This window comes from Akebia trifoliata, chromosome 3, assembly GCF_017979445.1.
Source record: "Akebia trifoliata isolate Shusen 1 chromosome 3, ASM1797944v1, whole genome shotgun sequence".
Lineage (NCBI taxonomy): Eukaryota > Viridiplantae > Streptophyta > Magnoliopsida > Ranunculales > Lardizabalaceae > Akebia > Akebia trifoliata.
Window position 1 is genome coordinate 10,465,790 of NC_141377.1, and position 27,507 is coordinate 10,493,296.

The 27,507-nt window shown below is 37.4% G+C and overlaps 1 protein-coding gene across 1 annotated transcript in view; it reads right to left on the bottom strand.

Annotated features, from left to right (window-relative positions):
- SIK1 (Protein kinase superfamily protein) overlaps positions 1-27,507 on the bottom strand; it is a 45,077-nt gene that overhangs the window by 8,371 nt on the left and 9,199 nt on the right. Inside the window, exons 6-10 of the mRNA XM_086433872.1 lie at positions 25,054-25,106; positions 9,276-9,338; positions 8,211-8,255; positions 6,564-6,599; positions 299-354 (exon numbers count right to left, since the gene is read on the bottom strand). Of these exons, the coding sequence (XP_086289998.1) occupies positions 299-354; positions 6,564-6,599; positions 8,211-8,255; positions 9,276-9,338; positions 25,054-25,106 (253 nt within the window). The remainder of the gene's footprint in view (positions 1-298; positions 355-6,563; positions 6,600-8,210; positions 8,256-9,275; positions 9,339-25,053; positions 25,107-27,507) is intronic.

A 27,507-nucleotide genomic window follows, 5' to 3' on the forward strand; every position in this document is an offset into this window, starting at 1 on the left:
ACTTAGTGGAACTATAGTGCTTGTGGGCTTCCAACCTGCTTTGTATCTGGGAAGGTCACCTCGACCTCCATTTGCTCTTAATACAATTTTATTTGTAAAAAATGGGTTTCAGTTCAGCATGGGAAAGGATATGCAGAGCCTAGAGCAATAAAAATCAAGTAAAAGGAAAGTAATGCTCTCAGACCACATGCAGGTTGCCACTTTAAAAAGCAAATTCTAGATATAAAGATATGGATTTCAAGAATCAAGATTCTTTTTTTTTTTTTTTCTAGGAAAAAAAAGGGAACCAAGAGCAAACCATTTTTCCTTATCCTCAAGCATTGGAGCTGGCTCAATGGATATCATGAAAAGTACCTATCAAAAAGACAAAAAGCAAGTAAAATAACACTGTCAAAAACTACGCAAAACAAAAAATTTAACTGCAAGAGTCATTAAGGTTGTAATAAAAGTAACTAATGAAAATAAAGTCACTGACTCATTAGAATTGAATATAATATGCTAGAACCTTCCAAAACACTAAACACAATGCATCAAGAGCACATTGTGTTACTAACATAACCCCAAGGGGTTGGCCTAGTGACAAGCTGATCCTTGATAAGCTCGTCAGGAAGGGTAGGTCAAGTGTTTGAAACCCCACAAAGCAATGAATTCCTTGGGACCACCCTCCAGGGTCCAGTTGACCCTCGACTCAACCAGTTGCACATAGGACTTTCTGAGGGAGTGGTGTGTGGCCATGTGATTAGTCTCACTCGAATGGTGGGGATGCCCATGATAAGCAAAAATTAAAATAAAAAGGTTGTGTTACCAACATGAACAGTAAGAACTTGAAGTATATAAAAGAATGGAATATCCTCTATTAAGAATTGAGATGGAAGATATAGGGCATCCCCACTCAAGAAAATAAAGCCCACCCACATCTTATACATAACTTTCCAGTACCACCAATTATTGGGACTTTTTATTTGAGGGAGGGAGGAATCTTATTAATATCTTGATATACAGTTTCTGACACTAAAATTGTTCACATTTAGAGCTAAAACAAGAACTTATGGCTCAATAGAGTTTATGAAGAGGAACAAGCCTATGACAGTGGAGGAAAAACCACTATATATATATATATATATATACAAGCCTATGACAGTGGAGGAAAAACCACTATATATATAAATGTTGGATTTGCAGCAATATCAAATGCTACACTAATTTCAAATATAGAAGCATGAAATCTGGGGAGGTAAAGTTGGAAGAAAAGAAGTCCTGGTGCAGATGGTATAATTGGAACCAGGCCAAGTTGAGTGGATTTAAGAGAGATTGTAGGACCTTGGCACATACGAGATTCCATATTTTCACAATATAAATTATAAAACAATGCCAGCTAGCGATAACACATTGAACGTTTATAATATTTAATGAAAATTTTATATTTCATAGCAACAAACATTTAGACTTGTCTCCTCAATGACCTGTTACCTATCTAAAGAAGGAAAGGGAGAGCTGGCAAAGAGTACTTGTTTTACTTTGCAGTGTGTTACTTGTTCCTGGTTGCCATCCCTACAAACCGCGACGACCTTGAAATGTTAATGGGAGGTATCATGTGGAATGACTCAAAGGAGAATCCTAAACACCACTTGGCTGAATGGAAGTGGTGTCTTCTCCAAAGAAACGGAAGGCTGGGAGTTAGAAGAATACTACTTTGTTGGATAATTAGTTGTGGAGGTATAGGGAAGAGGACATTGGTCTCTATAAAATAATGATGGTAGCTGCCTATTGTAGTAGACATTTTGGATGGGCTACTGAGTCGGTTCGCTATGGGTGCAAAGCATGGAGTGGCATTTCGAACAAGCTCCTTAACTTCTTAAAATTAACTAGGATATCAAGTCAGTATAGGAGATAGAGTTTACTTTTGAGAAGACCCTTAGGGCGGCAAATCCTCTATTATAGGCGGATGTGGTTCAGGAATTGAGTCGACATTTTTAGGACCATTCCGTTATACCACACTCACCACGTAATAGTTCTCATGTTTTTTTTTGGTTGTCATTATTTGAAGGATCCAAATTCATTTTCTTAGCTTGGTCCACCCCCTTGGATAAAATCCTTATCATAGATCACTTGATGAGTCGAAAGAAGATTATAGTCCACTGAGGATCTCGTAAAGCCTTTGAAACAGACCAGGGAACTCGAATAGAGGCAATGGCGGCAAGGTAGACTTGATAAGAAGGAGAGTCCTTGATAGGAAACAAACCGGGGAATAAGATGATCGATAACACACCTCCGCTTACCTTTGCGAAGTACAATAGGTAAGTGAGAGTTAGAAACAGAAGGGATAAGAGCAGGAGTAGGAGAGAATGTACCTGAGTCCAAGGAGGAGGTTGGCAAGGTTGGAAAGGGGTGAGGGCGACGAGAGTAAACCTGAAGCATTGGCAAAGATGGAAAAAAGAATGTAGAAGGCAGCATTATAAGAGGAGCAGAGGAAGAGTCTTGCAAAGAAGTTGTGGCATGAAAGTAGGGTACATTTTCAAAAAAAGTGGCATCCATAGAATCTATGACACAATGAGAAATAGGATCATAACACCAATACCCCTTTGACATAGATGAGTAGCCCAAGAAAACACGTCGAATGGATTTGTCATCTAATTTCGTTTGATAAGGGATGTAGTTCTGAACAAAGCAAGTACACCCAAAAACTCTAGGTGTAATCGGAAAGAGGGTGTTATCAGGGCGAAGAACATGAAGAGGCACTTATCCCCTTAAAATGTGATTTAGAACACGGTTAAAAAGAAAAGTCGTAGTGAGGACCGCCATGTTCCAATATAACTTAGGAACATGCATGCCTTGAAGAAGGCAGTTAAAAATGCTCATAAGGTGGCAGTCATTGCGTTCCACCACCTCGTTCTGCTCAGGAGTGTAAGGACAGATCAACTGGTGGAGCATACCAAGCTCATGAAGGTGAAAGCGAATCCCATTAGAAATATATTCACCTTCATTATCGGACTGAAGGGCTTTAATAGTGATGTTGTACTAGGTCTGAATCATTTTAAGAAAGTTAACAAAAATAGGAAGCATTTCAGACCGAGATCACATCAAATAGACCCAAGTACAACGAGAATAGTCATCTATAAATGTAACATAGTACAAATGATCAGTAAAAGTAGTAATAGGGGAAGACCTCGATGCATGCAAGCGATATGTGAATTACGTGTGTTTGGAAAGCTCACACACAGAACACTAAAACTTATGCCCACTACATGAATTTTTTAAAGTAAGAAATAAAGAATATAAGTGCTAAAAATTAGTATGTCCTAAGCGAGCATGCCACAAATCTAAAAACTGAGAAGAAAAAACATAACTCCCAAAGGAGGGTAGTACAGAGGTGAAAGTAGTAGTATGCGGAGATACAAAACAAGTACAACCCATCCCTCTCATACCCCTTGCCAAAAATCATCCTCGAAATCAAATCCTAAAAAGTACAGTGAGTAGGAAAAAAGGTCACTAAGCAATTTAGAGATTTGGTAATACCACTCACAAACAAAAGATTAAGAGATAGGTGAGGAACATAGAGTATAGAGTCAAGAGAAATACTGGATGATAAGGGGATGGTAATGTTAACGTGTATTGGTGTAAGAGACCCATCAGCAAGACGAATCTCCCTATGAGTATTAGGAAAAATAGATTAAATGAAATGGCTATACTCACAGGTCATGTGATTAGAAGCACCAAAATCAATAACCCATGTTAAGGGAGCTGGACCAGACTAGGTGACATGAAATGCAAAAGTTATATTCAGAGACGTAGTAACTGAGGCCACAGTCGAAGATATGCAAGTATGAGCACGGATCTGATCACAAACAATAGTGGCAATTTGGAGACGTGGTAACTGAGGCCACAGTTGAAGATGAACGAGTATGAGCACGAATCTGATCACGAAACAATAGTGACAATCTGGGTCTGAAGCTATTGTAAAGCAACAGTGCCAGGAGAGACAAAGGTGGGAACAAGTGAGGAATCCAACTTCGCAACACGGGGAGCAGAATGTCCCAACGAAGGAGTGGCAGTAAAGCTCAACAAATGAAGATAGAACTGAAAGCATCAAACCTTTTCATGACCTGTCTTCCCACAATGACTGCAAATAAAACTACTCCCTCAACCACAACTACGGCCCCCCGACCACAATGAGTAGTAACAGTACCCAAAAAACCATCCAGATTTGCCGCTACTTTCTAAATAGAATTTCACAAACCGAGATCAAAACTGATGTGATGTCATAACTCTCAATAGCAAATGGATAAAAAGAAGACCAATAATCAAATGTAGGAAGACTACAATTTGAGGAAAAAATAGTGTAGGGTCAAATCAACATACACTTAAGAGTGCAAGAGCCAAGTGATGATTAGAAATCTGGATAAAAAGAAGAAATTGAGGCAAAAAACTTAAACTCATAGAAACCTCAAATAAAAAAGAACAGTAGAAATCTTCCTCAAAGTCAAAAAGCAAATCATATAGTTGAAGATTGGGCTTGCAGGGAGGTCTCTTGCCAACCTAAATCTAGTGTGTGAACATCAAGGAGGGGAAAAAAAGCATTATCGCAAACCCAGCAGCCCAGCCAGCCTTCTCGCAACACTATACACCCCTATCGTGACCAGCAACACTGTCGAAACAGTCGTATAACAGCCTTGCCACAACCCTACTTCACAGGCTTGTCGCAAAAGACAGACTTATCGCAGCATACAACAAAAAACAGCCAGCAACACAGCCCCTTGATGTTGTTGATAGCACAACCCTTATCGCAGGGGCAGCCAACAACATTCAGCAGCAGGTCTCTAATCACAGAACAGTCCAGCCAGCAGAATCACAACACAGCCCTTATCACAGCTTGTAGCAGCCCAGCCGGCAGCAGCACAACACAGCCCTTATCGCAGCTTATAGAATAGCCCAGCCAGCAGCACAGCCCGGTCCAGCCAGCAGTATAACCCTATTGCAGAATCGTAGAGAAGCACAAAAAAAAAGGAACAGTCCAGCCCTATGGCATGGACCTAATCGCACAAAGAAACCAAAAAAAAACAAAATCCAGCCCTATCGCAGGGACCTAATCGCACATGAACATCCTTATCGTGACATGCAGTTAGGGCAAAAAATACAAGAAGAAACCCCCGAAGGGGAAACCTCCAACGAAGGCTGCTGCTAGGGTTTTGGTTTGAAGGTAAAAAGGATTAATGGGAGAAGGGAAGAGAGAAGAGTGAGAGCTAGAGGCGGTGAAGCTTCAAGCCCAAAAATAGAAAATCAAAGGAGAAACCCCAAAGAGGAGTTGTCAATGGATCCTTTAGGGCTATGATACCAAGAAGAATTGTCAAGTCTCATAATGAGAGTTTGGCATTTATATAAACTAAAGTGTGAATGGAAATAAATACCCTTACATAGAAATAATAGAAAACGAAGAAACTACATTATTTCCAATATATATAAATGAGCTTAGATATCTTTATAACATTGATTTAATGAAACTATTTTACTTAATATGGTATTAGAGCATTTGGCCATCTAACCAAGCTCAAAGTCTCTACATTTCTTCTCTAGTGGGCAAGGTGATGTCCGTTGGGCTTAATGTCTTCTCTCATTGTTCAATCTTTTCTTCAAGCATTTTCTAGGCAACAGATTTAATCATGGTTATTGTTCATCATGACAAGCTACTATTCAATTAAAACATGAGAGTCCTAGATTTTTTGGATTTCATGTCAGAAAACCAAATCTCTCCTCTCTGACTCAAAATGCCCACACATGCAACTCTTGTCTTGTTTTCCCAAAATCAGGATTAGTGAGCCCCTTCATGGATGCTGAAGATGTTTCATAGTAGTATAATCAATATATGTGACATGCGCCAACGGATTGTAACAATGTGCAATGTGATTCCAAGTGTAGTGTATTTGTTCGATCAAGTGTCCGATCGATGTATTATCTATTGACATGTACCAAGACCAATCATCGTTGCGAGTAGTGTGTTATGCCAGTCGGTGTATGTTCCTCCAGTTTGTAAAGAAGTATTTTATTGTGATAATTGAGTCCATGTGCTTGTACCAAGATGAATTGACCTCTATCAATTTAGAAGGGGGGATTTAAAATACAAATATTAAAATATACAAGACTATTGGATGAAAAAAAGTTACAGCAGGAAGCAGCTATGTGCCAGTTGGAGCACCATCACATTTCTATTCCAACTTGAGAGTGTTCAAGATTATTGTTAGAATAATGTTCAATCATTAGTTTATGTTGAGTAGGATAGCTTAAGAATGTTGTGGATTTAGTCCCACAATGCCTACATGTTATTTTTTCCTTGAAATAAAGGAGCCTAAGTCTCATTGTAATACAACCAATTCAATAAACAAGTTGAATTAATGAGAATATATCAGTACAAAGACAGAAGAATGCCAAAAAGAATATGACGTGGTAAAAAGTTGAAAAGGTTGAAATCATAAAAGTAAATGGATCATACAACTATATAAAGAAAATATAAAATAAAAATACTAAACCGAAAATAGAAATATCTAACAGCATAAAGTGTATGCACTCACTCTCATTGGATGCACAGTAGATCTTGGTGGGAACCCCTGAAAATTGATACAGCAAAACAGTAAGCTCATAAGTACACAGATAAACAGAGATCAGGTTGATCAACTCATATAAAAAACATATTTAAGCTCGGAAGAGCAAGCAATATCAGTATCATGAAAAGCTAAGCTAACATGAGTCTAATCGAATTCGAAAACTCCAAGAAGGTTCGATTGCCGAGATGTAAAATAGAAGATGTGTTCCAAATTCACAGTTTATAAAATAAAATAAAAACACCATTTCACGAATTCAAAACCATGAATCCTCAACAAATTAAACAAATTCCTATTTGTCATCAGCAAATCTCATCTTTCAATATTCAAATTGCATACATGGGACATGCATATCTTAGTAATATTTCATGCAAAAAAAAAACTCATCATGAAACCACTTGTTACACTCAGTTTTTCTAAAGGTGTGTGAGGTATATGCCTCAAGGTGAGGCCTACTATAAACGCCTTGAGACGCAAGAGAAAAATGTAAGATTAGTTTAGGTGTGCACCTCAGACCATGAGGCGTGACTGAAGCATAAGCCTTGCATATTAATATTACCCTTTTTCTATTTAATTAAAGCTATACATTGACCCTCCGTATTTTTGTCCTCCTTTTACTGAAGAGTAAAAAGATATATGTAGTGAAAGGGTGAGACTATGCAATTTCCTAGCCAATATTTTTTTATTATATTTCTTGCTGAAATAATATTTAAAAAAATCCATAGTATCTTTCATGAATAAAAATAGTAATATTACATATTATTATTAATGTATGGGATTAAACACTTGGAATTGGAGTGCATGGATCTGAAACTAGAAATTTGGAAATATGTGTTGGTTACCCCAATTTTTCTTTTTTTTTTTTAAATATTAATGATACATATTATTTATTTACTCACTCAAAAGTTTCATGCAAGTTAGGCCAGCCTTGCGCCTTGAGGCAGTATAACTAGCCAAGTGCCCCATCTCAAACCCCAACGTTTAAAAACATTAGTTATAAGAATTGCATTGCAGTAACCACTTCTTGTAGAACACCACCTTTATGCCTCCTAAAGTAGAATCGAACTAAAATCTTCAAACAGAACAAAGAAAGAAAGTAGACCAGAAATAATCTCTATCCCATTCAATTTTCTGAGCCGAGCCGAACTCTTAAGAGTTCTGTTAAAGGCCAACTAACTTTTTCATTTTACAAGGTAAAAGCCCTTTAGAAACAAGAAAAACCTATAAAAAAAAATGACCCAATATTGAAGACAAACCTAATGATCTTTTGTTTTTGTCGTGTTCATCGAATAATTTCTTTCTTTGCAACATAACGTGCAAAGAATATGGGAGAACCAAAAGCATGAAAAAAAAAAGGAATCACTGTCAAAAGTTCAAAATGTGCTCATATTTTATACCAATCGTAAGATTTGAGTGAATAGAATAATGCAAGACACAAATCTTACCAAAACATCACATTTGCAGAAATTATTTACCAAGAAAGTCGGACCTCAATTTGAAATCTTCTGGGTTAAGTGATGAATTTGAATTGAATAGGGCCCAAATTGTAAAAACTAGGGTTTAAAAAACCACTTGAAGAAGGAAGTGCCAACCAATTTACATACTGAATAGACATACCTCTGCCATTTCAATGGCTGACACACCAAGAGCCCACACATCTACCTGGAAAAAAAAAACATTTTAAATTATATCAGAAAGTTCCTGATAGGCGTAAAATTGCTTACCAACGGAATGCCAGTAATGGATGTGGTAATAAGAAAATAAGAGGATGAGATTTATGAATTGCAAAATTTCTGCAGTTTTGTTGAAGGGCATGATAATTCTAAGTAAAAGAAAGTAACATATGTAAAGTGGAAAAACTTGATCAAGTTCAATAAGTGCTAAACAAATTCTGGAGTACATCAGAATTTACCTTCAAAGTCTCAAACGGATAAGCATAACATGACCCCTACTTGCATTTTTTTTTTTAAAAATGATAAGTAAATGCATTGCAAAAAAAAGTGGTCAAGATGACACACAAGAGTACAACAAAAGCCGATCGCCAAAGCCACAATAAGGCTGCTCCCAAGTACATCAAAAACTCAAACAGAAACCTTATCGAATATGGGCAACAAGTTGAGATACCGAATAAACCTAAGAAAAAGCCCCGACCCTTACGAGAAAACTCGCAATGGATAAAAGGATGATTCACCGATTCTCCTCTCTTCCTAAAAAGGCAACAGTAGATTAGCATAGAGAAACCCTTCCGAATAAGCTGATCCATTTTGAGAGTCTTTCAAACACCCCTACTTGCATAATTTTCCCTCACAAAACGAGTGAAGTATGCATCTTGCCCCATTGCCAAACATGCATCCATATATTGTTTAGGTAGAGCGATGCAATTCTTGCTTCCACTTCCCACATCTGTTCTCCACCTCAAAACTATTGGTTTAGTGACAAATATAAAGAATTTCAAAGTTCTTTATCTTATTTTGTTATATTGGTTTTAAAGAAAATATATTAAGAAAATCATATATTGATAAAACACCCTACCCTTGAAATCTATGTACTCTTTTCAATTAGAACATCCATAGAATATCGACAGTGTGTGCAACCCACTTCCTTTGTATTGACTGTACATAAGACATGAGAAACCTAAAGACACAAGACCAATCCATGTAAGTCAACCAATGGATATATTACCTTTCCATCATAGCGGTTTTCCTGAATAACTTCTGGAGCCATCCAATGTGGAGTACCAATGAACTGCAAAATGAAATAAAGAACTAACTATAATATAGTACAAGGAAATTGAAAAATGCAACCCACCAAAAAAACATTAAAAGGTGGAGTATGGCAAAGTTTAGAAAATATTGCTCAAAAGCTCATTTTTTAGATAGAAAATCAATTCTTTTCTTCGTAAGATGCATATAATTAAAGTCAAGCACTTAGAAATCAGTACGAGAACACAATATCCCAGCAAACCATGTAATTATAGAACAGGATCAACCTAAATTTATGCAAAAAAAATGAGTAAAACTTCAATAAGAACAAGGAAAACCACCACAAAAAAAGTGATATGGAAGAGTGAGTAAGGAGCTCATTCCCCCCGACGATATGTTTCACAGGTCATAAGGTATGTATTTCCATCATATATCAGATTGAGGAAGCCCAATAGAGATCAAAGGCTTTGGAAATGACAGTCTCGACATCTTCCTCCTTGTTTTGAAAAGACTTGCTTCCACTCTCTCCAAATTGTCAAGCACACCACAAACAAGATCAATCATCAAAGCGCCTTCTCTTTGTAGTAAATCCTATGATTCTTCAACCCAAAATGTCCCCATGAGGGTTCTAGAAAGGTCCAACACACAAACCAAACCAAACGGCTCTAGAAAAGCTAGAGTGAATAAGGAAATAGATAATCGATAGACTCATTATTATTGCATAAGATTTGATTTGTAATGACCCTCAAAATCAATCAAATTAGCAATTGTGTAAGTTTTACCTCAAGATTGGCATCCATATAAGGAAGGTAACCTTAGAAGCGCCCATAACTTAAAATAAAATGCTTTGACCTAAAAAAGAAGCATTTGAGTTCCATCTCCAAATCCTCATGTCAACCTCCTCCATGGATGCCACCCTTTATCATGAATCAATGACAAAAGACAGCCTAGATCCCCCTACTCCTTGTCATTGATGTTATGCGAAATCAAATTCTAGAGAAGACTACTTCTTTCTAATTTCAAACAACCCTTCACCCACGCCCTCTTAAGTTCTAAAAGAATGAAGATGAAAGGAAAAATCTAACTTCTCCTCACATTATAGGTCTTCCCAAAATTTAATTCCAACTACTTTTCTAACATGATAGCAAACACTTGGGAGTTTAATCATAGGACCTTTATTTCCATTCCAAATCTCCACAACCACTTCCCTAAGGAAGCTTTCTTCAGGTCTCAAAATTGTCAAGCACCCAAACCTCTACCATTGCTTGGTTAAAGTTTCTTCCAAGCAAACAAGGATACTTAAATTATTTTCCTTGTCTCTTCACAAAAAATATTTGAGTAACAAACACTAGCATAATATCATAGATAAAAAATATATGGGGGAGATTGGAGAGTAGTCACAATGGGAGTCAACTCCCACCTGAAAGATAAACCTCTTCCAAGAAGCTAACCATCTCTCAAAAGGCTACACTACTAGGTGCTAAAACCTTGGTGCTTATATGGTGCTAAGGAACAACCCCAAATGAATGGTACATAACAAGCCCACCTTACAACCCATATTACCAACAAGCAAGTCAATGTTCTCCACTGCCACAACACCAAAGATCTGGCCCTTGGCTAAATTGATGTAAAGGTTAAATCACCTCAAAACACCAAAGAGTGCATCTAAGATAACTAATTTATTGCACCAAGAATTTGAAAGAAGAACGTAGCGTCACCTAACAAATTGGAGGTGTGAGATGTTAGGGTCATTAACCAACTGAGAAGCCTTCCATCACTACCCCCCCCCCCCATGAGCATTGCACTCAAGGTCTCTTCCACAATTAAGAAGAGACAAACATAAGAGATCACCCTTCCTAGAGCCATTTGAGCTTCTAAACAAACTACAAGAGAGTGAAGTCTATGTATGCAAAAGAAGGGGAAGCCAATAGATTATTTCTTGGTGGGAGAAGGTATGGAAAGAGTGTGGGATTTTGGTTTCAGACGATGTTTGAATGACTGGGAACTGAGGAGTATCGAGCAGCTCTGGGAGGCAGTTGACACGGTTACAATCCGTGGAGGAACAAAGGATCGTAGATTGTGGAATGGTACGAGAGATGGGGGCTTTACAGTGAGATCTATGTGTGCATTTGGGCTGCCTTACATGACCACTTCTTTTCCATCTTTAGTCACTTGGGGAGTAAGGTTCCTTCCAAAGTTTTTGTGTTTGTGTGGTAGGCTGTTTTGGGGAGACTAACCACGATGGACCAATTAAGATTAAGAGGTTTTCAAACTCCTAATTGTTGTAGTTTGTGTATGAGGAAAAAAGAGACAATAGATCATCTCCTTTTGCATTGTGCCATCGCTCAGTAGGTTTGTAATTGAGTTTTTCTTCATTCTTCCAAACGAACAGACAAACAAGGGCAGCCACTCTATCAATTAGTTGGGTAAGGGCGATCCCAAGAATCACAGGTGCCTAGCTCGATAGAAGAGTGTTGGATGCCATCTCCCATGTATTGAATCGAACATTCTTCTATCGAAACCTCGCTCGCACGGCTTTAAGAAGATAAGGGTCGATGTAATTGAGCTTCTTTGCCTACGTACAGAGTTGGGGAGAGATTGACCGAGCCATAAAAGCAGACATCGTTAGCTGCTTTGACAACATAAACCAAAAGGGACTGAATCCAGCCTTGAATGAATACATGGATGATCCAAAATTGACCAATCTCATTAATGCTTTCCTGACTACCGATATAAGAGATAAAGAAAGAAAGAGCTACGCAGTAATAGATAAGGGAATCCCACAAGGAAGTGCAACTTCGCCCGTACTCATGAACGTCTTTTTACACCAACTTGATTGCAAAATAACGGATTCCTTAACTCATATAAGATATGCACGATACACAAATGACTTACTCTTGGCTATCAAGCCCGAATGTCCTAGATATCTATATACCGTGCAATCTAAAAAACTGCACTCCTTGCTAAGTAACTCCATTCCCTATTCGAATCTATACTAGCTAGCAACTTATACTTTCACTATTGAAGCGATCAGGCACTAACTTCAATGTTATCAGCTGTCTCTGGCCTAGCTTCTAGGCCCGAGTATGACCCGCCTAAGGTTTTGATGCTTTCTTTTGTAATTGGGCAAAAGACTTAGCATACACTTTAAAGGAGGGTTGTTGATTTGGTGCCCGAGCCTAGCCTTCACCTTAACGCGTGACAAGTATTTGTCAAGCTAGCATGCTAACCACGTGTTCTAGTTCACGAGTCCCTTGTAACACATTGTAATGTGTTGCCTTGTAATTGCCATCATATTTACAAAGTTGCCTACGGACTTTCCATAACATTCATGTTGCCTTGTATTGCTTGATCGCGTGAGTGTGTGGGTTTCATATAGGCTTACTTGCGGGATTTCACCCCAACCGCCGCACGGTCGCATGTCGCAAGCCTAAAGACAAGCCCTAAGATGAGAGGATATGGGTAGCCAATCGCAAAAAAGGGGCAGTAGTGATAGATAGTTCAGCCCCTCTTCAAGATAACTGGTCTCCCTACTTTCTCTATGAGTGTCCTCCTCTCTATCCAAACAAATCATTTATGATCTTTTCTTGCCAAGTTGGACTGGTTCGGTCCATCCCTTAAACGAAGTTTACCCCTATTCTCGAAAGAATGACCATGAGAATAGAATGGGTATAAAGGGTCTGCCCTAGCAAGGACCCCCATGGCCAGATTCAAAGCGTCAAACTGTATCGGGTTCCCTTACTTAAGGGCGGTCCAACTAGAGATTCTTTTGATTCTGGTCGTGCTAGTATCATGGTGATTGGCCGAGCAGTTCCCTGAATGGTCACATTTCTTCGAAATTTTTGGGATGGTTGGTTGCCTGCCAAGCTCTACTAGGGACTTATTTGAGTTGTCTCTACTTTGGGATTTCCCTTTAAGAGCTTCGAAGCAGATTCTGTCGAATCTTCTTCCATTTTCCATCTATTGGGGACTATGGAAGGAGAGGAATAACCAGATCTTTCAAGGAAAAGAACTACAACCTCATGATCTCATACTTTCGTTGTTGGGGGGATACTATTCATATGGGGAAAGTTTACAGAGTTAAAGGGTGTTTTTTCGAGGATTTTGTAGTTAGATGGGAGCTCATTTGTAATTTGGAGTTTGTTACCTAAACTAGTTGTTTCAAATCGCCTCTTTTGATAAGTTTTTGTATTTTTGGTGTCAACTCAACCCCTTTTCTTTCTTCACTAATAAAATTTTAACTTATCAAAAAAAGTAACTGCAACAATGATGCAAGACAGTGGGGGAAGAAAAGAGAAAAAAAGGTGGTTAGGGAATCTAATTTGGGATTTGGAATTGGGTTAAGGATTTGGGCAACAATAGGAAAAAGATTTTCAAATCCCAATTGGCTATTGAGATGTAAAATGCAAAGTTTTGTAAATTACAATATTTTAATTGGATTTGGATAAAGGTTAAAGGAAAGGGAAGGGATTAATGGTTGAGGTTTGTAAGTTTCCAGAATCAAGAATTCAAAAAAGTTTAGAGAAAATAATAAAGAAGGAAAATAAAGATTGGAGAGGATAGAAAAATAGAACCTTGGAATCACACCAAGAATCGTGGAAAACTCACTTCACTACATGAAAGAAACTCATTCTTTATTCATCAAATTGTTCGTTAAAAAAAAAATCCCAATACAATTACATATAAAGAAAATATATCTCAGAATCCTAATAAACAAAAAACCAAATAAATAACCTAATTTTCGTAACTCTCTCTCCTAATTTTTCAACCCTCTTAAACTTAAATAAAAGACATTATAAAGTTACCAAACTACACCCAACTATTATACTAAGACCATGGGTCAATAAAACGTGAAAATAAATCCCAAAAACCTAAAAATAAAATCATTAAATAGAAAACTTAAATAAAAATAAAATCTACTCTTCAAGCTTTGATGTCCCCATCAAAGAGGGTTTAGGGTTTGTAGAGATACAGGATCCACATGCACCATTTCACACATTTTCCCCTATATATATTACAAAAAACTCCAACTACCATGATCATAAGCTTTCTCTACATCTACCTTGCATAGAACCCCAACTTTTCTAGATTTAAGCCCTAGCATTGACACATTCATTACTAATCAAAACACCACATCAAGAATAGATTTCCCATGAACAAAGGTACTCTAGAATGGAAATATAATAGAGCCCATTACTTCGTTTAGAGCATGTTAGCCCATATGTTTCCAATAATTTTGTATGCACTCCCTACCAAGCTAATCAATTTGAAATCCTTAAAAGAAGCATCACCTTCAATTTTGGGAATCATAGTGATGAAGGTATAGTTCAAGCCATAAACAAAAGAGCTTTCCAACCTTCCTTTCGGAACTGCCTCACCATATAAATGTGATTACCATTTATTGAATACCACATACCTTACACAAGGAATAGAGAATAATATGGCTCTGAAGAATTACCACCAACTATTTCAACAATCAATTTACAAAAAACTTCATCTAAAATAGTGGCCTCCAAACTCCCCCTCCCCCTATCTCTCTCTCTCACCCACTCCCGCTCTCTATACTAGTCCCCAATGCTTTCAAAGGATGGTATCAAAACTAGGTTTGTACCAGCATGGACTCCTACAAACCTCATTCCTAATGTTGTCCTCATCTAGAAGAATGAGGACCCTAGCCATGAGCCTAGATATATTATTGCATCTTCTTATAAAATTGGTAGTGTAATAAAAATAACTAGTGTTCCACCCCTTAAGTTAAGCAAGGTAACTCTAGATTTTTGTTTTCAACCAACCTCTTTATATGCGAATAGATGAAGTGATCATTTTTTATGCTTTTAATAACCTTCTCTTTTGTTCCTCTATAGTACTTTCATCTTCCTCCTTCCAACAAATATGGGCCTTACTCCCCTTGCAATTTGCAAGAGAATTTGTTTGAAGAGGAATAAGAAATCTTTATGTGTTGAAAGATCTCATCAAGGCATGGTCTTTGTTTATTTTAGGGTTGTTATTTTATTGGTGTAAGGTGAATGTACCTTTTAGAGGGGTTTTCTTTGAGGAGTTTGTATTTGATGGGAGGCTCTTTGCTCTATGTAAGGTTTTTGTTTGTACTTGCTTAGGTTGGTCATCTTGATAGCCCTAAATTTGTTTTACCTATCAAAAAAAAAAATCCCCATCAAGTAGTGAGACACGATTAAAAGACAGCTTAGAAATACATGTATAGTAAGTCTTGAAGATGGGGATGCCAAGAACAATCCAACCTCAAAGTAGGCTCTTCCTAGTTGTTCAACCAAGTTACACCAAGTCATTTCTGTTTACAAAGCTAGCAAAACCTCCCATACTCTGGGTAATTTTGTCTCATTTATCTTCTCTATTGGTAATTACATTCCAATTTATATATTTTTTTCATAGGTTTACATTCCATTTTTTTTCATCAATAGACATTGAAGTCACTCCTAATTCATCAAGGGATCTACATAAATGAATAAGTTCATCCCAAAAATCTAATCAAAGATACAGTTTGATGAGCCAAATGCAAGATAATTGATCATTTAAGTAAGATCACAAAATGAATGCCAAGAAAGCTTTGATAAATCAAGTATTTAAATTTCATGATGTTTTGACCTAAAAAACCCACTTGATATACATAGGGACGGAATAACACACTAACATGCATCCCTCCACCCCCACAAATCCCTTATGATATCATCCTCCATAGAATAGAATCTGATTTTTTTAAGGATGACACTGTGTAGCTTCCATTTCTTAAATAATCTCCTCAGTCAGATTAATATCCCTCATCCCCACGCCTCTCACATTTCAATATAATTTGACAATAACCATTATTTTATCCTAATGTTCCTTTTTCCCAACTTTCCTTCTATATTAATGTCATGCGTTAGGCTTTGCACCTCATTGCAACCCCTTAGTTTCAAATTAAGCACAACACTCAATAAGACTAATGGACATCCCATTTTACTACTCTAATATGCTTGCGTCCTAGTTAAACGCCTTGTTGTAAGACATCACAAGGAACCCCTCCAATTGTGCTCAGCTTCTCAATGAACCCAAGAAGAAAACCCCTCTTTCCGAATTTTTATCCCCCATTCTTGAACCCCTTTGTACCTATCTGGTAAATTGTATCATTGTATGGGCCATGACATCATCAAAGTAGGTTAAGAATTCGAGCTAGAAGACGATCAAAACCATATGCTCACGCAATCCTTTTCGTTACACCCTTCTGTAGACACCTCATTTTTGCACTCGCCTGATTAATCAACTCGTCAACCCGATCGCAATGGTTCCCAATGATGGATGTGTATTCCATTGCTTTATTTTGTTACCAGATGTGTTTCAGAAATCCGGATGAGGTATCTCGAATTGACAAAACCTTAGAAACCACGCTACGCTAGGAAAATATGACCCCAGAAACATAGAAATCATCATCTTGCAGACCAAAAAGAAGCTTCACGATAAAAATCACTAAAAATTGACCAAATTACCAAAATACCCCTAACCTCAAAATAACCCTAGAGCCTACGTTACGCTTAGGAAAACTCTCTCAAACACATGAAACAACAAATCGAAACCAAATAAATCATTTCACCAATTTTAACAGAATTCGACAAAATTACGAAAATGCCCCTCATTAAGTTCATGACCATTTCATACAAAAAATTTCATAAATGACACAAACCAACATTTACATTGAATTCCTTACGAAAAATTGATTCTAAAACATCTTAGAACATTAAAAACCGACTTAAAACGCGAAAAGTCCTCTCCGGGGGCAAAATGGTAATTTCACAATTTTCATAATTAAAATTTTCGAAATTAATAAATAAAATATTAAATAATTAAAGTGAAACATTAATGAAATTAATTTAAAATTTTGAATTAAAAAAATCGATCAATCGGACTTTCAAGTAAAATTGTTGAGAGTTCGTGAAATATTTCTTTAAGGACCCCTCCATTTGGGGGTCCAAAGAATTAAAGATATAATAGAGAGGGGTTCTCCAAAAAATTAAAGTCAATCAAGCAAGACTAAGGTCAAGGTATTAAAGTCAATCAAGTAAGACTAAAGTCAAAATTAAAGTCAATCAAGTAAGACTAAAGTCAAAATTAAAGTCAATTAAGCAAGACTGAAGTCAAGATATTAAAAGTCAATCAAATAAGACCAAAAGTCAAAATCATAATAGAGTTCTAACTAAAAAATAATTCTACCTAAAACAATTCCAATTAAAACACAATTCTACCTAAAACAATTCTAACTAAAACACAACTCTAACTAAAAAACTCTAATTAAACACTAACTCTATCAAAATCAACCCCTAAAAAAATCTATAAATAGAGGTGCTCACACCCTATTTTCGTATCAAGTCATAAACCCTAAGAGAAGTAGGTCTAAAAGCCCCCCTAGCCTCCCATAAACCCTAGTTTTGGAGCCCCAACTCCTTACTTGACATCCCTCCTTCAATTTTAGCCTAAGAAACACCTAAAAGCCTTCCAAAAACATCTCAAAATCCACAACAAACTTGAAGAATTCAGATCCAAGAAAGTAGAGATACCTTGCCTCGGAGATCAGGAATCAAATCCGGAGACAGAACGAAGCAAAGAGTACGGTACAAGGAGCAATTTCTGTCAGATCTGAGGGAACAAAGTCTTTGCTATCGGAAAGGTATAATTTTTTATTTATTTATTTATTATTATCTAGGTTTTTAGCAATGTAATTTATTTGAGAAGTTAGTAGAGACCGGCTTTGGCCGGGCGGGGTTGGTGCCTAACACCTTCCAACCCCGTAACATGATCCCCGAATTCAGTTTTTTCTGTTCTAGATTAGTCCTTTATCTGTTTAGAGTCATTGATCGGTTCCTAGACCGTAATAACTAGGTGGCGACTCCCAAACCTCAAAGGTCAAAAGCGGATCCGCGCACCCCGCGGATCGAGGGCGCTTTCACCTTCCTTCTCAAGGCTAAAGGACACCTTCTAAGATCGTTTGTCAAACTAAGTGTCTGACAAAGTCATGAGCCTCATTTGCAACCTTTTCCATGAGGAAAGTCTAAAAGTAATAGTTAATCTCACTAATTGATTGTCAAAGGTATATTTTCATTCCGATGAGCAAGTACAAAGGTTTTTACCGAGGTCTCAATCTCCAATGTTCTTAAATCAATCCTAACAAAGCCCCACAAAATGGCATTATTCATCAGACCAGTTGTGTTAATACTTCTCAACAGAATGGTATTGTTGAGCGAAAATATTGTCATTTACTTGATGTTGCTCACACCATTATGTTTAAGATGCAAATACATAAGTCTTAGTGGGGTGATGTTTTCTCACAGCTAGTCATCTTATTAATCACATGTAATCATCAATTTTAAATGGTCAATCACCTTCTCTTTGGTTTTTCCTCAAGTTCATCCTTTTGTTGTAACTCTTAGAAATTTTGGTTGTATTTGCTTTGTTCACTCATTTGAGCCTGGGTTAGATATTCCCTAAAATTCATCAAATGTGTCTTTTTGGGTTACTTTTATACACAAAAAGGGTATAGGTATTATTATCCTATCACTCAACGATATTATGCAAATGCTGATGTGACATTCTTGGAGTCTGCACCTTATTTTTCTTTTGTTGGTACTTCATTTTATTTGAATCTTGTGTCTTCTCGTCAGGGGGAACTATCTCTTACAGTTTCCTCATCTCCCATGCTTTCATTTCTTCTTGCAGGTAGCCCTTCCACTATGCCTTTTCAAGTATATCAACGCACTCGTTTTCGAGCACGTTCATCTTCTCTGCAAACCCCAAATTCATCATCAACCTCACTTGAGGTTCTTGCACATCCACCAACATCGACTTCTATCTATAATGATCTTCTTATTATTTTAAGAAAAGGTACTAGATTTTGCACTAAGCACCCAATTGTTGATTTTGTGTCCTTTCATCGGATGTCACCTTCATTTCGCCAGTTTGCACTTTCCTTATCTGCTATTTATGTTCCTACTTCCTATACGTGGGCATTATCCTCCTATAGGTGAAAACTAGCTATGGATGAGGAGATTGCAACACTTTATCATAATCATACTTGTGATCTATCTCCGCTTCCACCTAGAAAGCAAAGTATGAGTACAAATGGGTGTATACAGCCAAGTATCTTCCTGATGGATCTATTGAGAGATTGAAGTCTCATCTTGTAGCCAAGGGTTACACAAAAACTTATGGGATTAATTATAGTGAGACTTTTTCACCAATGGCTCGCCTGAACTCTGTTAGAGTTCTTATTTCTATTGCAGTGTGGTATGCTTGGCCCTAAATCAATTGGATATTAAAAATGCCATTCTACATGGAGACTTGCAGGAGAAGGTATATATAGAGAAGCCACCTAGATATATTGCCACTGGTAAGACTGGACTAATGTGTCGCCTCAGAAGGCAATCAATGGGCTGAAATAGTCGCCTATAGCTTGATTTGATAACTTTAGTTCAGTTGTTCTCGCCTATGGATTTGCTAGGTCTACTTCTGATCATTCAGTGTTTGTGAGACACTCTTCTGGTGGAATTATTGTGTTGATAGTTTATGTGAATAATATCATCATCACTAAAAGTGATCCTAGTGGTATCTCAGATTTGACGACTCATCTAGAGAAACAGTTTCAAACTAAAGACTTGAGTCTTCTTCGCTACTTCTTGGGTATTGAAGTAGCTCGCTCCAAAGAAGGTATTAGTTTGTCTCAGAGAAAGTATGTTTTGGATTTGTTAGCTGAGACTAGTACTTTGGGTTTTAAACCAACTGATACTCCTATGGATCCCACTACTAAACTTGATGTTGAACAGTTGGAGATTTATTCTGATGTAAAGCATTACCATAGGTTAGTTGGCAAACTAATCTGCCTAATTGTCACTCGCCCAGATATTACCTTTGTTATGGGAGTAGTTAGCTAATTTATGTATGTTCCGCGAGAAACGCATTGGGAAACTATGTTTAAGATACTAAGGTATCTAAAAGAATCACTAGGCAAAGGATTATTATACAGACATTCACCTCTTATATCCATTATTGGCTTCTCAAATGTTAATTAGGAGGGGAACCGGACTGATCGTAGATCTACTTCTAGGTATTGTACTTTTGTAAAAGGTAATTTGGTGATTTGGCGCAGTAAAAAACAACAAGTTGTAGCTCGTTCTAGTGTTAAAGCAGAATATAGGACGATGGCACATACTGCATGTCAGCATGTGAAATGCTTTGGGTTCAGAGTCTTCTAAAGGAGATGGGGATTGAAGTTTCTACTCCTATGCCTATGTATTGTGATAACCAGGCAGCTCGTTATATAACTAGCAATCCAGTATTCCACAAGAGAACCAAGCACATTGAGGTTAATTGCTACTTTATTCGTGATATGGTAATGGCAAAGAAGGTATCCACTTCCTATATCAAGTCAGAAAATCAGTTGGTAGATGTTCTCAAAAAACCATTGTCTAGGAGTTCCTTTCTTACTTTTTGTACCAAGCTGGGCATGTCAAATTTGTATACTCCAAATTGAGGGGGAGTGTTAGAGTTTTTATTTAATGTCGTGTGGGCCAAATACTTAAGCCGACAAGACCCACCACATGTTTTTAATATAAAAGAGAGGCCGTTGGGAGTGACCTACTCATTCTCTTCTCTAGTTTCCTCCTGTTCTCCTTAACCCTAATTTTCTAACAATTTCCAAACACACATCCTGCTCTAGGCTTAGGTTGACATGCCCCCGAGCCATTTTTCATTAACATTAGGCCATCAAGCCCTTATCGCAATCGATGCTACTTAATCAGGTGGTTTTTGATACCAACTATTAAGAATTGTTTTCCCCTACTTACGCATCAAAAACTAATTTGTTAGTTTCTGATAAAAAATGAGTAATTCTAGTAAGAATTGTAATATGAATACCTTCCATAGTTCCAGAAGCAGAAAAGCTGAGGCATCATTCAATTTCAATTTTTTAATATTCCATCGCCCTCCTCATTTGAGGTTTACAAAAATAAAATAGGGAGTTACACAAGGCTTTCACCATCAAACCCAATGGGACTATACATCCCCTAGTCGCCTCTCTTTGGATATCATCAAACTCTTTAGGTTCTCTATCAAATCTGTTGACTAACCATGATTTGAGAGCATACACAAAGCATGGTGACAGATCAAAAGGTAATTACACATTTACGACGGATTAGGGTTTATACCCCCACAAATGAGACAAGGAGACAAACCTAACCAATAATCATTTAAAGCAACGAGGCAGCTTTTCAGTTGGATAACAGAAAACCACGAGTCTGGAAGACATATTAACAAAGAGATAACACTCAAAGTGGGTAAGATGGTATACTTACTAGAAAGAAAGAAAAATAAACAAATGAACAGACATTCTGCAACGGCCCCAACATACTTTTCAGATGTTGAATAGATTGAGCCACACATGATCGATTACTAAACTTTCCCTAATCCATACTCAAATATATGTGATGCTTGAATGCACAAAGATGACTAGTAGCAATTTCTAGAGTTTCAAGATCAATGTGCAAAACTTCTGCCAGTAGCCAACGTACTTCATGATTCTTTTAGATACTTGCAACCTACAAACAAAGATGCATTCATAGAGTTCCTATGAAGAGCTGTGTGGCATGGCTACTTAGGATGGACTAAAACAGTCAATGTACTATCCAACAGAAAGCCGTTGGATACTTCGTTTTACCAAATTCCATGAAACATTATCTTTCAGATACTCCAGCTTTTCTTGCAGTTTTTTCCATAAAGCAAGCCAACATGACTAAATATTAGTTCATAAATTGGGACTGAATTCAAGCAAAAAATGGTACTCTCGACTCTTGAGCAAAGAGCACTTTCCTCGAAATCAAGATAAGGTTACCCTCACAGATGCCTCTATTTAGCAACTACCAAAGCCATAATAGGATTATAGCGTACCATTCAATTCCTTAGCCTAAGTGGTCATTGGTGATCATCATCCAATACTTTAAGCAGCAACTAAGGATTGATTTCTACCCGATATTCTCCATAGAAGATATCTTGAGCATCAAATGACTAATTACCCAACAATGTGCATCACAGCATTCATATTTCCCCGATAACTTCAGTAAAAGCCATTTTAAGTTCATTGGAAATGTTTATAGAATGCCTACCCTTCCTAATGCCATAATCATGAAACAAAGTAGGCTCCTGTGAACCACTACTACAAGAACTCTCAATAGTTTTTTTTGTTTTTTTTTTTTTTTTGCAAACTATAAGATCGAAACCCAAATAGTTTTTCTGAGAACTTGAGTCTATGATTGCCCCTTAGGATGTAATATAGTTTCTGTGGTGTTATTTTATATATTTGAGCTATTAGTTCATCTTCTTTTATTCCAACTTGGGCCCAGTCCCCCCATTCAATGCATCAATTTAGGTTGTTTCTAAATTAGTAGGAGCCTTTTGTCTCTCTAATCTTTGTTTCAGATGAGTCATACAATGCAAAAGGATAGTTCTTCAAATGATATCATGCTTTATTGTAATAGGTTCAGGTATATTTTTTTGGGAGTATTTTGGTAAACTTTCCTAGCTCTTATCTCTGCTTGACAACTTGTGGAACAAAACATGCCATATGCCTTACTGCAAGCAAAGCAAGCCGATCAACTTGAAATAATGTAGGATGAAATGATTATTTCAATGGGAGTTTTGCTTCTCTACTAGCCATGTAGAGTAGCATATCGAATTGAATCATAACTTCTGAGATTGCTGCTGCAAGTTTGGAAATAGAACCAACCACTTTTTGTGGAACATTAAGAGGGTCCAAAATAGCTTACCAACATGGTTCCTCATATCATCAATTAGAAATGGCACCAAACCATATACAGGCTCAACAAAGATAAGTACTAAAGCAATTACCAATTTCTAGTCTATGAACCCAATTTCTGGACATTTTCATTAAGGAAATTGAGTAAGAAAAGTTCTTCACCACTTTTCATGTTCATAGAGAAAAAAATTGTAAATTTCCTAAATTAGAAAATAAAATGGCGATCTTAAGGACTTTCAACCGAGTAGAGAGGACCTAATTGTAACCCAATTGCAGTTTGTGGATGACACACTGATTTTCTTGGATGCTGATGTCTAGCAGGTGAGGTTCCTAGGAGGTATTCTTTGTTGCTTTGAGGTGGTCACAGGTTTACGTGTAAACCTTCGAAAAAGTAAAGTGTATTCCGTGGGTCAAGTTCTAGAAGTGGATCTCTTGGCTGCAACGATAGGGTGTTACACGGATGTTCTTCCTTTTTCTTATCTAGACTTACCCTTGGGAGCTCCTTACAAGAACAAGAGTCTATGGGAGCCCGTGATAGAAAAAGTCTCCAAGAGGCTATGTGGATGGTAAATGAGCTACTTATCAAAAGGTGGCAAACTAACTTTGATTAAAAGTGTGTTATCTAGCATCCCAGTATACTATCTTTCCTTATTCATAGTTCCTAGAAGCGTGGAGCTAAGGTTGGACAGGTTGTTTAGAGACTTCCTATGACATGACAGAATAGGGAAAAGCAAGCTTCATTTGATTAGTCGGAGAAATATTTGCCCAATTAAAAAAGGGGGAGGTCTTGGATTCAAGAAGATCGGAAGGCTCAATAGGGCCTTGCTTGGAAAGTGGTTATGGAGATTCGGGAAAAGGTGATAGCGGCAAAATTTGGGGAGGATCCGTCGAGGTGGGAGAGTGGAGCAGCTAGATGTCCTTACAAATGTGGGGTGTGGAAGGGTATCTTGAAGATTTTACTTCAATTAAAAAAAAAACGGTTACTTATAAGGTGGGAAGGGGGACAAAGTTAGATTTTGGGAGGATATTTGGTGTGGGGGTAATTCTTTGAAGGAAAGATTTCTAGTGATTTTTGCACTTTCCATGAAAAAGAATCATCTGATTGCAAACTTTAGAGTGTTAGAAAATGGATCTACAGGATGGGATTTGGGTCTCAAAAGGTTGTTGAATGACTGGGAGATCAAGGAGGTGTCTGAGTTGATAGGTTTGCTAGAGAGTGTGTTAGTAAATGATCAAGCGGACGATGGAAGATTATGGGCTCCCAATAAAAAAGGTTTATTCTCGATCAAGAATTTCTACAAAGACCTCACCTGTAGAGAAGAGTTGTCCTGCCCTCACATTGTGGTTTGGGGCCCAAGGGTACCCTCCAAAGTCGCTTTTCTTGCCTGGACAGCGGTTTGGGAAAGAATTCAAATACAAGACCTTGTTAGGAAAATAGGTTTTTGCAAACCAAACGGATGTTGCATGTGTTTATTTAATGCGGAATCCACCAATCACCTTTTAGTTCATTGTGAGGTTGCAAGTAAGGTTTGGGATCATGTATTATCTATGTTTGAGGTGGATCATTTTGCCCCAGGCAATATTAGAGGTATTTTTGATAAATGGCTTCAGATGGGGTTGGGTTTTTGCCATGCTAAGAAGTTAATTTGGAGTTTAACGCCATTCATGATCCTTTGAGGTATTTGGCTTGAACGAAATGCTAGAACTTTCCAAGGAAACTCAAAGTCAATAGAAGCGATGATTAGATTAATTCTTGGATTTCTTTTATTTTGGTGCAAAATATTCAAGGAGTTTAGAGAGGTTTTTTTCGAGGACTTTTTTACTCGATGGGATTTTATTTGTAATATTGTATCGCCTTTGTAGTTTTTGTTCTTTTTGTTTTCTGGTGCTTGTTTCTCACTCTCCCTCTTTGTATCCTTATTTTCAATTTAATCAATTAAAAAAAAATTACCGTGTTGCGTTTTGACATGGTCCGTGTAAGCTGTGCCGCAACACCAAAATCACCTGCACATAGGATCAACACAGTTGCACCATGTTTCCCAAATCAGTCCACCACTAATTTTCAAGCAACAATAGACAAAAACAATGAACTGTCAACCTCATAATGCAAAAACAAAGATATGCATCATGGGATTTCAAAATGTATAGCATATGTAGCCATCTTTCAGATGCCTTATTAATAATCCTGATTGCTCTCCATTAATCCTGCTTTCTCCTCTTTTTTTCCTTAAATCTTGTTAGGTCAATCTACGATAAATTATGTTTGATTTCAAAGAACGCTTACCTTCGCAAATGGGTTGTTTTATGAATCTTAAAGAAGGAAATCAAAGAGATCCATCAGATGCAAATACGACACAAGTAACTCGAACAGAAATATTCTAACATAGAATGATCATCAAAAACCTGTATAAAGACACAAATATATCTAAAGCCAACTCACAACAATCTTCAAGAAGTCTTTAATCATATTCTTTGCATGCCATCCAAATGCCTTGAAACTTTAAGGTTCTCTTTGATAGCATGGAACTTCATTTTCCTTGAATTTTGAAATCGATGGGAAAATGGTAGTGGAAAATGGGTAGGGTGGAAAAACTAAAGTCCATTGTTTGATTACATCTAGAAAATAAAAGGGAAAAAAATCAGAGGAGGACGATGAAGAAGCAGAAGTAGTAGAAGAAGGGAGAGAGAGGAGGGTGAGCAACCAGCACCGGAGATGGCAACTGGCACAGAAGATGGCCCTATTGAGAAGTCCCCTTTTGGATTTACCTTCGTGTTCAACCATCCTCCCCTTCTTAAGGGCAATGAACCTCATCAAGCCATTTAAGGACTCATTCCGCTTTTCCTTAGGATTGGATCATTTATAATGAATGAATACAATAGGATCCTACATCCAAAGAAACCTGACTCTGAGTGTCAAACCAATCCTGAGTTATACCATGGTTCAAAGTATTATTTAGTTTTAGAATGTTTTGCACGAGACATCTCAGTATTTGTTGAGATTGGAATAGAACAAGAAAGCAAGTTGTGGTTTATTGAAAATTTTGGATTTTTTCAGCTCGTCAAGGTTTGAATTGTGTGCATCTCAATACAGACTGAAATGAGCTCATTCAATGAGAATATTTTAAAATATGTTGTTATTCAAAGAAAAAGTGAATTCAGTTCGAGTCTGTATTCTCCATGGAAAAACCAGCTATTAGATAGAGAAACTTACCTCTTTGCTTGATTTTCTACATATTCAAACTGAGGAGATCAGAAAGGTGATCGCATATCTAGAAATCTTTGTGATTGCCAAAATCCCAAGCCATCATAAATGACAGGAGAGGATACAGGGAGGAGGTCCATCCTGAAACCATCCCCAGACAAAAAAAGACTGAAGATGTGGATTCCCTATTGCATTCTCCTCTTTTCACCTAAGAACTGATGTCTTGTACTTCAGGGAATTGAGTGGCTAACCTACTCAAAATCCCCTATGAATGCCATGTGACAGATTTTTTCAGGCCTACACAGTCTAATAAATGTTTATGTCACCCTCTAATCAACCTAGGACACTAAAAATTAGCCTGACCAATGATTTCTAACCATTGGATTCAAGCATTTCTCATCATGAGCTTTATAAACTGGCTTATTATTGATAGTTCTCAGGTCTCACCACATAATGAAAATTGCTTGAACCTAAAGCCAGAATTAACCGATAAAGCTGAAATTAAGTGTCAAAATCCACCAAATGGCGGCCAAACATATATGGATCAGTCAACTCAAAATAATACATCATGTGATACACAAGAAGAGCTGGAGTTGCATATCAAATATCAATCCAACTCCCTGTAGCATAGGATCTATTGGAAATATTAGAATAGATAGTTAGTTCTAGTTTGATTTATATGGTTTTATTTCTGTTATTCTTTATATGTAGGGGCATTTATGTCCATTCCCTTCTTATGGGTTATAAATATATACCAAGTTCTCATTATGAGACTTGATTTTTCTTCTTCTAAAATTCTACTTGGTATCAAAGCCAAGAAAACCTAGTACTTTATTTGTTTTACACATGCTACAATAGAGACTTGCGCTGTGTTTAAAATCCTACGATTAGGATTCTGCCTTTTATAGGTAGTTTGTTCAATTTTTTTTTCCTTAATAGTTCTACCCTTGCTGCTGTCATACGAGAGTATCTTTGGGTTGTACGTACCCTACGACAGTCTTATTGCGCTATGTGGAGACCTGAGACAGCGGCAGAACTTGACTGGGTGACCTGCAACAGCAACTCTTTGATCTACGACCCCCCTGGAGTTGTGCAAAGATCTGTTACAGCAGCAGAAGGCTGCTTTGTGACCTGCGACAGCAATTCTGGTGCTGTTTTTTGCCTTCGACAGCAGCAACAGGCTGCTTTGTGACCTGCGACAGC